Here is a 13,322-nt window from a genome sequence, read left to right on the forward strand (position 1 = left end):
TCATGATCAGCCAGCCTCTTTTCCTCACCAAGTCCTGTTTGTTCTTCACAGCAGACATTGCCCCTTTCATGAAACTCACCCTAATCACGCTAGCCCACTCAGATCTTCACGTTAGTAGTTCCACTGATTCGCATTCCAGTCTATGATCACAAAAGCCACACAATTTAGTATTTTTTATTAGACAATCTTATGTGCAGCTTCTGTGTTGGGTACTCAGATTTGGGTGAGCTTTCATAGACCTTTGGATTTTGTTTTTTAAGTGAACTGATACCTAAGCTATTTGTTTCACCCATACAATTAGAAAAATAGTGGATGCCTACAGGGTATGATTCAGGAGCACTAGGGAGAACTATCTCAAACCCAAAAGCCTCTCCTATTAGGCCTTCATAGTGCCCGTGTACTCAATGTCAATGAAACTTTTATCCTTTTGGTTGCTGTCTCCTGACAACTATAAAATGCAAATAGCTCTATTCTCCTACCTTGATAAATATCAGTAAAGAGTCTAGGGATTTTTTTTAAGTGAAAGCAAGTTTATTAGAAAGGTAAAGGAATAAAGAATGGCTACTCCATAGGCAGAGTAGCAAGGCTAGGGATTTTTAACCAAGATACCTCAGGGGCTGCTCTGGGGAAGAGGTAGCTCCAAGAAATGCCATCCCCACTTCAACTAGAGCCACTCTACTTTTGTTTTCTGGACGGAAGTTACCCTAAAACTTTATTTATAAACCATTCAGATGCAAAATAATTTTTAAAAAAATATTCCTTTAGGGCAGTAATTCCCAACTTTAGTATGCACAAGAATCCCCCTGCAAGGCTTGTTAACATCTAGACTGCCAGACCGTGCCCTCAGAATTTCTGATAATCTGCATCTCTAACAAGTTTCCAGGTGATGCTGCTGGTCAAGAGACCATATACAGTATGCTAAGCACTACTGCTGTAGATGAATGTGTTTACAGCCTCCCAAATTCCCTAGGAGAAGCACTGGCAGGAGGTGAGGGTAGGGGTAAAGAGAAGGGGGAAATCTCCAGAATGGAAGTTGACTGGTTAAAAAAAAATCAGTCTCTCTGTTGATTTGTGTTTATTTATTTATTTATTTATTTATTTTTTTCGGAGATAGAATCTTGCTCTGTCACCCAGGCTAGAGTGCAATGGCATGATCTCAGCTTACTGCAACCTCTGCCTCCTGGATTCCAGTGATTCTCCTGCCTCAGCCTCCCGAGTAGCTGGGGTTACAGGCACCTGCCACCATGCCTGGCTAATTTTTGTATTTTTACTAGAGATGGGGTTTCACCGTGTTGGCCAGGCTGTTCTTGAACTCCTGGCCTCAAGTGATCCACCCGCCTTGGCCTCCCAAAGTGCTGGGATTACAGGTGTGAGCCACTGCACCAGCCGATATGTGTTTATTTTGAATCCCTTCACCTTCATATCTGAAGTAAGAAGCTCACAGTGAGTGTTTTGACCTTAGGGCTTTGGACCCTAACCAAGTACCAAAGGAGAGTTTCTCTATGCATAATCCTAAGCACAAATGGGAGTAATAGCTGTTGGTCTAGGACTTCCTGAAGCTTTGATTCACCTGTAAATTTAAAGTCATAGAACTGGAAAGGACCACTAGGACTTCACATATGGCCTCTAGATAATGCTAACATATTGGCTGATGGAGTCATCTAGCATAGGCAGTGTGATGCCAACATCAGAAATTCTAATGAGTTGGAGAGAAAGAAGCTGGCCAACCGTCTAATCCTACTAAATGTACAAATCAATAGAATTAGACAGAATCTTACAATATAAAGACAAATTTTATTGCCAGTAAAAGCCTTTAATAACTCATTTTATCCTATTTCAGTAGGACCTTATTCTTTCTGATGAAAATCCAGCCATCGCATCTCTCATTAAAAATAAAATTATTTTGAAATAAATAAATATATAAATAAATAGCATATACATTTTATAAATAGTTTGTCCTTATGCACAGTATCCATGCTTACATTTTAATATCATTTTCTTACAACCTACCCCATCTCCCACTTCCAATGACAGGAAAACTGCATGTCAGGACAGATGAGAAATCTGCAGAGCCAATGCAGGGAAGGCTTGCAGCAAGGCTGTAGCCCCAAGGATTTTCTTAATGAGACTTTTCCAAAGCTCTGTAGGTAGCATCTGTGGCAGATTCCTTGGCCTTTCATTTATACCCATTGTCAAGGTATTTGAGTAAATTGTGGGGTAAGACACCCCTGGCCCTTAGCAGGGGCTCCCATTCTTTGTTATGCTACCTCAGGGGAAGGAACATGAGTAAAGAAAAAAGTATATACAAGATTCCCTCGAGCCCAGCCCCCCCATCCCTCCCCAAAATAACCCAACCTTGATATACACTTTGAACAACAAGGGAACAGCTGGGTTGAGTTCAACAAGTGAGTAAGTGCTTTTCTGTTATCTAAAATGATAGGAAGGAAGGATTGAAAAGCTATGAATATAGTGCTTGCAGAGACAACCGTGGCCTCAGAGTACATGGGTCACAGAGGGCACACCAGAGGTTCATTACCTATAGTGAAAGAGGTCTCTGGACATGGAGGGCAACTTAGAAGGATCTACAGGCCTGGGTAAAAAGTGAGTGAATTTCTGGTGTCGTTTAGTCCTGTATCCCTCCCGGGGTGAGCCGTCTTTATTCAGGGCTACGTAATACTGTCTCTCCGAGTCCGAATGTTTGTACAAGGTTGAGGCATAGGTGTTGTACCAGTTTTCTTCAAACTGTTCCCGGAAAACACATTCACGTGTGAGTTTCTTCTGTAAGGGTGAGAAAATAAAGCAGAACCCATTATATGACTATTTCTCCTATCCCAGCTTGCTAGTAGAGAAACCCTGAAATAGCAATAGCACACTGATGTTAGAAAATTCCAGTCCTATCTCTCTGTATTACTGGAGGTATCTTTCTTCCAAATAGCACAAAACACTCTTGTCTGTATCTCCTTCATTCTCTTTCATGAGCTACACAAAAATGTTTTAGTTGAAATCTTTCCTGGAGGGAGGAGATTGGAGGAGATGGCATCACCTGGCTCTTTGAGCCTGAGAATTGCTGCTATGGCCTCCCAGTACCCTGCTGGCACCCACTGAGCTTTCTCCCTACTTAGAGCTAATGATGTTCAAATTCATTGAGATTACAGTCAACCATGTCAACTGACAGGCAAAGGCCTCAGATCTATATAAAGCTCCATGGGAGGTGAGCTGTGATCTCTCCTAATGAAGGGTCTCAGGCCTGTCAGTTTGAAAGCTCAGAAAAGATCTCCTTGAAAAGCTCTTCCAGTCTGGCTACTTCAGGCTGGCAGTTCCTGGGTCTCTTGCCTCTGTCCGTTCTCACACTTGATCTGACCGCCATACTACTTGCTGGGGTTGCCGATACTGAGTGCTGGGGACAGGCCTATCTCTTAGGTGTCACGGAAAAATGTGTTCTGATTTCATGGGGTGCAGGCAGCCAGAAAGTATGCTATGTGACTCAAAAGCCAGAGCCAGGAGTTGGGATCCCCCGGAAGAGTTAAGGTCAGCAAATCACTCACCATTCCTCAGTGCTAGGCTAGCTTCCAGAATAGAGAAAATGCACTGCCGCTAGCCTGTCCTAGCTGAGGGCTTAAGGCTGTCACCAGACCCTGGAACCCTCATTCTTCCTTTGTTTGTTTCATTTGGCCTTTGGGACTCAACTGAAGCAATCTGGAAATCAGGAACTGTGTTGTTAACCTCAGAATCCTCAATTTGAAAGCCAGCACTTCCACTGCCTATTTTTGTGCCTGCTAGTCTGCTACTCCTCTGGGTACACATTCAAATTCAGATGTACTCCTCTGGAGGGTTAATGCCCCAAACTCTGACCATCTACTGCCAAACCAGCACAGATTACTGTTATCATCAGACTAGCTGACCTTCTAATGAAAAAGGCAAAAGCAAATATATCAGAGAAAAGCTTATGTTTTGGGGCCGGGTGCAGTGGCTCATGCCTGTACTCCTAGTCCTTTGGGAGTCCAAGGCGGGTGGATTACCTGAGGTCAGGAGTTCGAGACCAGCCTGGCCAACATGATGAAACCCAGTCTCTACTAAAAATACAAAAAATTAGGCTGGCATGGTGGTGCATGCCTGTAGTCCCAGCTACTCAGGAGGCTGAGGCAAGGGAATCACTTGAACCAGGAAGGCGGAGGTTGCAGAGAGCTGAGATTGTGCCACTGCACTCCAGGCTGGGCAACAGAGTGAGACTCCATCTCAAAGCAAAAAAAAAAAAAAAAATGCTTGTTTTGGTGGGGGCCAAATGAGTGAAGGTGTTATGTAGCAAGACCATGAGCAGCCAAGAAGTAACTAAAAGACACTACTCCTTTACAGCTAAAAAAGTACTTTCAAGTGCTAGATAGTTTTTTTTTTTGAGATGGAGTCTTGCTCTGTCACCCAGGCTGGAGTACAGTGGCGCTATCTCGGCTCACTGCAAGCTACACCTCCCAGGTTCATGCCATTCTCCTGCCTCAGCCTCCCGAGTAGCCGGGACTACAGGCACCTGCCACCATGCCTGGCTAATTTTTTTGTATTTTTAGTAGAGACGGGGTTTCACCGTGTTAGCCAGGATGGTCTCGATCTCCTGACCTTGTGATCCACTCGCCTCGGCCTCCCAAAGTGCTGGGATTACAGGCGTGAGCCACCGCACCCGGCCTCCAGATAAATATTTTTTATACTTTTGCTTTACGTTGTCCAAACACTGATTGTAATAACTTCTGACAAAATACAAAACAGAAACAACAAGAACAACAACAACAACAAAAACCTTAAACTTACCGACCCATAGAGTTCTCCTCGCTCGTTCATTCCTAGGTACAGACCAGAGTCCACTCCCCGGATGCTGATCAGCCCCACAGCCAGGCTAATAAACTCCAGGATACCTAGGGCAAAAAGTGAACACTATTCCCGTTACCGGCATCAAACTAAGAGAAAGCTGTTCAGGTGACATGAGCTACCAGTCATTTGTCCCCAGCTGGAGGCCAGCCCTGTGTGCCTTTGATCAACTGCCTGATGAAACCATCTTTTGCAGCAAGAATGGAACCTCAGAGAAGGTACTTTGTCTCTTTGGGCCTCAGTTTTTCCATATGTAAAATGGGAAACACCGTCTTTGCTTCTCCTCAACACTCGTAGGCATATTACGAGGAAGAGACCGTAAGAAGGCTTTGGCTACAAAACCTCCATAATTTCAAGGTGCTATTGCTGTCAAATTCAAGAAGTGAGAAGTCAGTTTTCTGAATGCAAGAATGAGGACAGGTTTCTGTATCTTTCCCAGTAAACTCCCTCTTCCTTAGAGCACACAGCATTACCTTGCTGTCCTCTAGGCTGAACTTGTTTTGTGCCCTGTCAGCCCCATGTTCTTAAAGCCACATGAGGCTGTCAACTGCCTGTAGCTGACTCTAACAAAGGCCACACAGGCCACTCACTGTTTGTTCCCCCTGCTTATGGCAGGAGGCAAAACTTGGCCACATGAGAGCTTTCTCCTAAAAAGCGTTCTCAGCTAGTACAGCCCCAAGCTGACAAGCCTATCATTCTCTTTTGAGAATTTTAAGTTTATCCACAGCAAAGAGTTGGCAGGTAGTATTGGACTCATACTGATTACAGATGTTGCAACTTTAAGGCCAAAGAGAAGAAATTCAGAAATGTCCTAGCTGATAATATTAGAGGTGAAGATTTGAAAATGCTTTCATTTACCCAGCAGCAGTCCCAACTGGGAAAAAGGACCCAGAACTGAAATCCTGGTGATAATGAAGACTATAATTTTGTCCCGAGATAGGACGTCTATTATCTTGATACAGACATAATAGCCAACTAGATTCCTCTTTGATATTCCTGTCTCTAATCACATTTCTCAACATACAGACCAAAAACTTGTTTAAGTCATCCAGGGTATGAAATGAGCTCATATCTGGCTGTCTTATCGAAAATTGCAATTTTATTTTTGTTTGCTTGTTTGTTTGTTTGTTTTGAGACAGGATCTCGCTTTGGCACCCAGGTTGGAGTGCAGTGGTGTGATCATGGCTCAGTGCAGCCTCGGCCTCCCCAGGCTCAGGTGGTCCTCCCACCTCAGCCTCCCTAGTAGCTGGGACTACATGCATGCATCACCACACCCAGCTAATTTTTTATTTTTTCTAGAGACGGGGTTTCACCATGTTGCTAAGGTTGGTCTCAAACTCCTGGGCTTAAGCAATATGCACATCTCAGCCTCCCAAAGTGTTGGGATTACAGGCGTGCACCACTATGCCTGGCCCAAAAATGCAGTTCTTAAGGGTAATATTCTATGTAATCTATATAGGGAGTAGAGCTGATTTTCCAAGATCAAGAATTTTAAGTGGCTAATTTTAAAATCAGGTTAAAAACTCTACTGAAGTCTCCTGAGGAACCCCAGTGACTCAAGCTGGTGGACTGTCATTCAGGTATGGCAGCTTTGGGGCCATGTGCTTCCACAACCCACCCAGACCTATTGGAAGGATGTAAGGTTCTTCTGCTGCAATTCTATAGAACACTCAGGGTTTGGCCTTTGGCCTCTCACACTGAAATCCTCCAGGTTTTATTCTCAGTCTGGTGTTATTAAATTTTACAGTACAAGAAAGGAGTCTCAGGAAATGAGATTGAGACAAGACGGTAGGAGGGGAAGAGAAAATACCCAGTGCCAAGTAGGGGTTAATCAGGCACTGATTTAATGCAACCAAATCTTCAGCTGCACTGAACAAGGTTTTGCATTTGGTTCTGCTCTGTTTGATATTTCAATAAATGACTTGTAAGAGAACATATGAGGACTGCTTATCCTAGTTCTAGAAGACATGCAGCTGAGAGGGATGACACAATCAATATCCAAAGAGATTTTAAGAGGACAGAAAAATGGACTGGCTCCATAAACTATGCTTAATTAGAATCAATGTGAAGTCCTGCACTTTGGTCCCCCAAATTTCCCAAAGTATTTTGTGTTTGGGGTTTGGTTGGGGGAGGGTGAGCCTCAAGTGCAGACAGTTGAGTTAACTGTACTACTTAGTTCATGTCCTATTAACATAGTTGGTCTGTGAAAGGGCTTTATAATTATTATTATTATTATTATTTTTTTGAGACGGAGTCTTCGCTCTGTCACCCAGGCTGGGGTGCAGTGGCCGGATCTCAGCTCACTGCAAGCTCTGCCTCCGGGTTCACGCCATTCTCCTGCCTCAGCCTCCCGAGTAGCTGGGACTACAGGCGCCCGCCACCTTGCCCGGCTAGTTTTTTGTACTTTTTTTTTTTTTTTTTTAGTAGAGATGGGGTTTCACTGTGTTAGCCAGGATGGTCTCGATCTCCTGACTTCATGATCCGCCCGTCTCGGCCTCCCAAAGTGCTGGGATTACAGGCTTGTGCCACCGCGCCCGGCTGAAAGGGCTTTATAATTATAATTTTCTATTTTCTATTTCTAAATAGATAATTATAATTATAATATCTATTTCTTTCTTTCTTTTTCTCTTTATACCCTGCTCCCATTTGCCCCTCCACTTCAGGCAACCATGTATATTTTCTTGAAAATGTGTACTGTTATTTTGTGTTCCTGTGCATTTTAATTATGTGCACGTCTACCCATCTCTGCAATGGGGAAATGTGGCTTAGTAAAACACGACGATGGCAAGGAGACTTAATTGAACAAGGCAAACTCCATGTGATGGGTGATAAGTGGATTATTAAAAAGCTAATGTACAATTGGTCATGTAAAATTAAAAATTAGAAAGCTAGTGGAAAAAATAGCAAAAAAAGCTAGTGTGATCTAAGGCCTCACTGATACAGGTCTAGTAACTAGCAAAAGGGAGGGGGGATTGTCCCAGTTTGTTCTGCCATGGTTAGACCACACTGAGAGTAGTGTGTTTAGTTCTACTGGGCTTAGAGAAGAAAATGGAAAAACAGAGCATGTTCAAAGGAGAGTGCCCAATATGGAAAGGAAACTAGAAACCAGGTCATGATTCAGTTCTGGGTCTTAAACTCTGAGGGACACTAACATGTGGGAGCCTTCAGTTCTTTGCTTTGCTCAGGCAGGTTACTCCTGAGCTTCAAGACTGAGTTCCCTCATTCTGTAAGTATCTCATGTTTCTGACAACCCTGAGCTCATTAAGTAGCAGAGCGCAGCTTGTGATCTCACTGCCCAAGACATAGTGTGAGAACAAATCATGAAACCCAAGAGGTGTGGCCATTTGAGTCACCACAGTTTTTCTCCAACTCTCTGTTAACCCTGATGCCAAAGGACAGATCATACAGGAAGTCACTTGGGTTGTGTCCAGTAACAGGGGTCTCCAACAGCTGGAACTATCCCTGTCCAGCTGTCTTTGGGCATCATTTTCCCTCGCCAACTTTCCTATTAGCTGGTTTCAAACTGTGGGAACCCAGTGGCACATGATGATGGAAGAGATATTCCTAAACCTTATCCTGAATCCCAGCCAGCATGAAGCGGGAGAGAAAATAAGCCATTTTCATATTTTCCCAGCTACAGCTGGACAGGGGTGTTAACAGCAAAGTGTTGAGGTGAAGTATTAAGTAGACAAAGTTTGTCCTCAGTACTCTTACCCCTTCAAGGCCCAGGACCTCTCACTACTCTGCCTCATCTTGACCTACCCACATCAGGCTCTGCCCTTTTCTTGACAATTTCCAGACTCTTCTCTTCTTATACCTCTCTCCCCAGGCCCTCAGTCAAAACTGATCTGTTCTGGGCCCCACTGCTTCAGAACCTAGCTAGATGACTGTCTAATGTGTCATTTAATCTAGTTGCATAACTTGCCTGAATCCTTCAGCCATCCTTTGGGGCCAAGACAGTGCTGCTTTGGCATCTTGCCAAACGAGAACCGGATCACTCAAGAACTAAAGCAGCTGCATGAGCCCACTCTATCCCACCTGGTGGGAGGACTCTCCTTCAGTTTGGCTCCGAAGCTCTGCTCTGCCAGTCCACAGGTGCCCCTCGGAATGTCAGGATCCTTGTGAACTTCATATAAATGCTACCAGCCAGGCGGTGATTGAAATACTCCTGGCTACTGATTGCAGATGGAGAGCGGAGAGCATATGCTGTGCCAACAGGTTATTATTTGGAGTCGGGACTGCTCTTGGGCTTAGCCTGACTTGTTCTGAACACATGGATTCCAGGGTAATCCTTGGGGGCCCTGCTCTCCAATTACAACAAATAGCTATTTACTTCACATGGCTTTTGGAGACTACCTCCTCCCCCCTAGCAGAAATCTATAATATTTTATATCTTAAGTCTGGCCTACTTTACCCTGCTGGAATGTTGACTGCTAAAGCACTTATGGAATGTTAAAGTTTCAATTTATTGAATACCCTGGCTGATTAACTCAAATGTGGAGGGAGGAGAGAGTTAGCAAACTCGAACGCCACCTCTTTCTGTGCCAAAAGCTAAACGGAGAAAGAATATGTGATTTAAAGTTGGCAGGGAAGGTTACAAAGAGACAGCTTTGACCAGTTATCATTTTCTTTACAGGAAGTGCAGGAAAGTGACAGGAAGTCAGGGAAGGAGGAAAGGGAAAAGGTGATGCAGAGGTGCTCTTGGGCAGTGTTGTTTTCTTTTTTAAAGGCAAAACCAAAAATTAAGCAATCAGTTAAGCAGCAGTGAAAATGTCCCTTCCTCCTGCCAATTTTATTTCCTTTGGTTTCTCCTTAAACTTAACACCCTTAGCAGACCTGGGAGATGAAAAGAAATCAAGATGTGTCTTTAGGGAGGTAATTAAAGACCGCTTATCCCAAGAGCCTATTACTGATTTATGTTGACCTTGTAGGTTACTGGGCTCAGTTTAGGCACAAAATCAGAAAAATATTTGGAGCTGCTGGGAGGCGTGCTCATAATTTCTCCACCTTCGCTGCCCCCACCCCACATTTCTCCATCATTTCATGACCTTTTTTTTGGTTATATATCGGCAATGAGTACCCCGGTATCTTTATGCCATTTCAGGAAGCCTCTGAGGCCAGGGTGGGAGTCCCATTCCTTATGAAGAGGAACAAAAGGGGACTGCAAAATCACAAGCAATGAAAGGGAAAGGAGCCAAGTTAACACTCCCTCTCCTCCCACTCCACCTTATCACCCTTTTGAGGACCTGCTGCAAGTTTATACAGACACCTGCACCCCTCCATTACCCCTCCCAACCCACAGTACTCTAGCTATGTTTGAGTGCATTTTTCCAAGATGCCATAGACCTCATTAGGGTTTCTGCCTGTTCCCACCAAGGAAGACCAACCCTGCCCCTAAGCTGTTTGCTAGGCTTGGCCTTACCCAGCAACTGGCCCCTGTGTTCCCCTTTTTGCTGTGCACTCCAGATGCAGCTCTAGCAAGGCATGGCGAATAGGAGGATGGAGAGGTTTAGGGGGTTGGGGCAGATGTTGGCAAGAAGGAGGGCGGGAAAAAGAAGGGAAGGGTGTCATGTTTGAGTGTGGGCAGAACATCTTACTGGCTTGGGGGAAAAGGTGTCCTTCTTGGATTATAGGGTCCTTGGGAGGAAGCTGAGGACCTTGGAGGATGGGGAGGGGCAAAGGTAGCTGTCACAGAACCCCTCATGATATCTTAGTAGATAATTGGAAATTGAAAATAAAAATGGCAAATTACTGAGGAGTGAACACATTTGCTTAGAAACCTAATGATCTTCGTCACAGATCAAGGCTTATATTAATTGTGTAATTAGTTCTATATGTGAGACAGGCAGCTGTGTTGAACAGTCTGTACAGTGGCAGGCAGGCAGAGACAATCCTGGATGAAGGTCGAACGTTTCCTGCTTTGGGCCCAAGAGACAACTGTTTCTGGGACTGGGAGTGGGCCCAGGACTCACTGAGGCAAGGAGTCCAGGGGTAGTTTCCGGCAAAAGCTGCCCCAGGACTTGTGCCCTTACACGGTGGACACCGCGAGGTTTTCCTAGATTCCCAATTCATGCCAGGCTGCCTGGATTGGCTCCTACCCTGGACAGAGCGACCCCGAGGCAGGCAGACACCACAGCTGCCGGGTACCCACGGACCAAAAGCGATTTGTGTGCCGGCCGACCGCCTCACATGCCCATGGCCCATGCAGGATCCTGTTCCAGGAAATCAGCTGCCACAGCCCTGCTGCCTTCGAGGCTCGGCCCGCGCTGCAGGCACGGTCCCGGCCTCCTAGGCGAGAGCTCCCACCCCTGTCTCAGCTCCACCTGCTTTCATTCAAGGCTTAGAGTCCAGCTCCCAGAACTACCCCCTTGCTCCCCGGGGAGATACGGTGGAGCGGCGAAAGGAGAGGCCTCACCGCAAGGCGCCCCCGCCCCCTCCTGAGAGTGTCCGAGGGTGCAGGGCCCCCTGATATCGAGAGGCCCACGCCCGTGCCGTCGTGTCTCGCCTCGACTGGCCCGGATGACACCAAGCCCGGGGGGCGGTCCGCGGGCCCTACGCCGGAGCCCGGAGCTGTGGGCTCCCCAGTGCGCCGTCCGCCCGCCTCCCGTTCCCCCGACCGCGTCCTCACCGAAGCGGCTGTGGTCGTGGCGGGTGCCGTGCACCGTGCCGTTGGGGAAGATCTCCAGGTGGAAGCCAGTGCGGCAGTAGAGCTGGCGGCGCCGCAGGATCCCCTTCAGGTGGGCGAAGTCAGTGGGTGAGCCACGCTGCAGCTTTCCCTCGATTTGGCCCAGGCGCTCGTTCAGGAAACCTGGGGAGTCAGCTAAGGGCACGTTCCCCAGAGACGAGGAGAAGCCGTGTAGATCCCAGTCCAAAGAGGCGAAGACGCCCCCCACCTCTGCCATGGTTGGGCAGATTGCGGCGCGGGTTGTGCTGGGCGCGCGCGGGCCGAGCCGGGGCCACGGGGCGCGAACTGCCTCTCCCCGCAGCGGGCGCGGGCGGTTCGGCGGCGCTCCCTCGCTAGCTCGCTTGCTCCGCGCTCTGCCGAGCTGCAGTCGACGTCTGTTCGCGTCCAAGGAACTTCTCAGCGGCGGGGAGCGTAGGGCAGCGCGCTCCTGACCTTGCTCTCAGTCAAAGTGCCTCTTCCCCTCCGCATCCATCTCCCCCGGCCTCTCATAGCTGGCTTCGTCCAGCTATCAGATGCAAACGGCACTTTATATACATACCCACTCCCCTTACATTGACATATTGGATATTTAAATACAAGCCACACCTCATTGGCATCCCCTCGGAGATTGGTGTGTGGGTTCTTTTTTTTTTTTTCTTGCATCCATTTGGCTCTTTTTGGGAGAGGGGGGTGGAGGGAGAGAGCGAGCGAGCTTCACTCCCTCTTTTATTATGAAAAAATGGCAGGAAAAAGCTACACATTGCAGTGAGGCATAACTGCTTTTGGCAGGTTCTTCTGAAACTGCTGATGAAATAACAGAACCCAGTGCGTGGAGGCCGCTGGCGCGCACAGCCACTCAAGGCCTGTTCCGTGGGGGTCTGTCTGTGTGCTGCCCGGGGGCTGTCCCCACCTCCCACTCGTCCTCGGGCTGCTATGCTAGCCTTTGGAAAGTGCCATGAGACCGGAGTTGGGGGGTTCACATGCTCCTGATCTCCTCTTGTTCCCCAGTTGGTCGGAGGCTGCGGAAGGGGCATCTGACACGGGACAGGGACTCCCTGGTTTCTTTGTTCCATGGCCCTCAAGTCCTAATTCCTACCTGTATAGGTTAGCGGGGTACCGAGGAAGTGGAAAACCCGGAAGCCAATGCAGTTGCAAAATTTGGGGTTGGGGGTGGTGGTCCTTGTTGATTCCAAGGCGAGGGCCTTACTGGGTCTGAGAGGAGCGGGAAACCCCTCAGAGGAAAGGTGAATTTTTATTTTTTTCAAGAAAGAGACGTTACAGCTTAGGCTTAGGAAAAGGAGGGGGAAGTAAGAAATAGAAAGCGATCTTTTGGAAAAATGATCTCCGCTGGCTTTCTGGGCACGCTTTTACAAGGCTCTCGAGAGCAAGCTCATTGAGAGGCCATTGGAAGCCTAGTGGGGGCTTCCCCCCTACCTCGTTTCTTGTTGGAAACAGGTGTTTCCTCGTTCTGTCCAGTGCCTTGCTCCGAGATATTCTATCAGGAAGAGCGGCAGCTGGGACAGGAACCGGCGGCAGCCAGGTCAACGGGCAGCGTCCAGAAGTCCTGGGGAGCAGGTGCCAGACCTGCCCTGCACCCCTGTACCTCTGCCCCGAACCTGAATCCTGGGACACCTATTGGGCCCTGGCACTCGGCGTCCTGATCGCCTATTAAACGGTGTTGTTACTGGGTTTTCACCCGCAGCCCGCGATGGCTGCCTTTCCAGGCTCCCTCAGGAGAAACTGAACACAGGGAGCCCCGCGCTACCCCCTCTCTTTGCAGCGCCTCCTGCTGGAGACCCCCAGT

At 47.4% G+C, this 13,322-nt stretch overlaps 1 protein-coding gene across 1 annotated transcript; it reads right to left on the bottom strand.

The window, feature by feature from the left end:
• Positions 1-1,382: 1,382 nt before the first annotated feature.
• FGF16 (fibroblast growth factor 16) lies at positions 1,383-12,042 on the bottom strand. Its single transcript, XM_033201223.1, has 3 exons — positions 11,483-12,042; positions 4,798-4,901; positions 1,383-2,778 (listed from the first exon to the last, which is right to left on the bottom strand). The coding sequence occupies exons 1-3, from the start codon at positions 11,754-11,756 to the stop codon at positions 2,533-2,535; spliced, it is 624 nt and encodes a 207-aa protein (XP_033057114.1). The 5' UTR covers positions 11,757-12,042; the 3' UTR covers positions 1,383-2,532.
• Positions 12,043-13,322: the final 1,280 nt, after the last annotated feature.

This window comes from Trachypithecus francoisi, unplaced genomic scaffold (assembly GCF_009764315.1).
Source record: "Trachypithecus francoisi isolate TF-2019V2 unplaced genomic scaffold, Tfra_2.0 Lachesis_group6, whole genome shotgun sequence".
NCBI lineage: Eukaryota > Metazoa > Chordata > Mammalia > Primates > Cercopithecidae > Trachypithecus > Trachypithecus francoisi.

What these genes read in the sequence shown, in the direction of transcription:
- FGF16 (XM_033201223.1), bottom strand. Translation starts at nt 11,756, where the DNA reads ATGGCAGAGGTGGGGGGCGTCTTCGCCTCTTTGGACTGGGATCTACAC. An exon ending in CCACGACCACAGCCGCTTCG is followed by an intron (nt 4,902 to 11,482) that starts GTGAGGACGCGG and finishes TTTTTGCCCTAG; the next exon opens with GTATCCTGGAGTTTATTAGC. An exon ending in GAGGAGAACTCTATGGGTCG is followed by an intron (nt 2,779 to 4,797) that starts GTAAGTTTAAGG and finishes TCACCCTTACAG; the next exon opens with AAGAAACTCACACGTGAATG.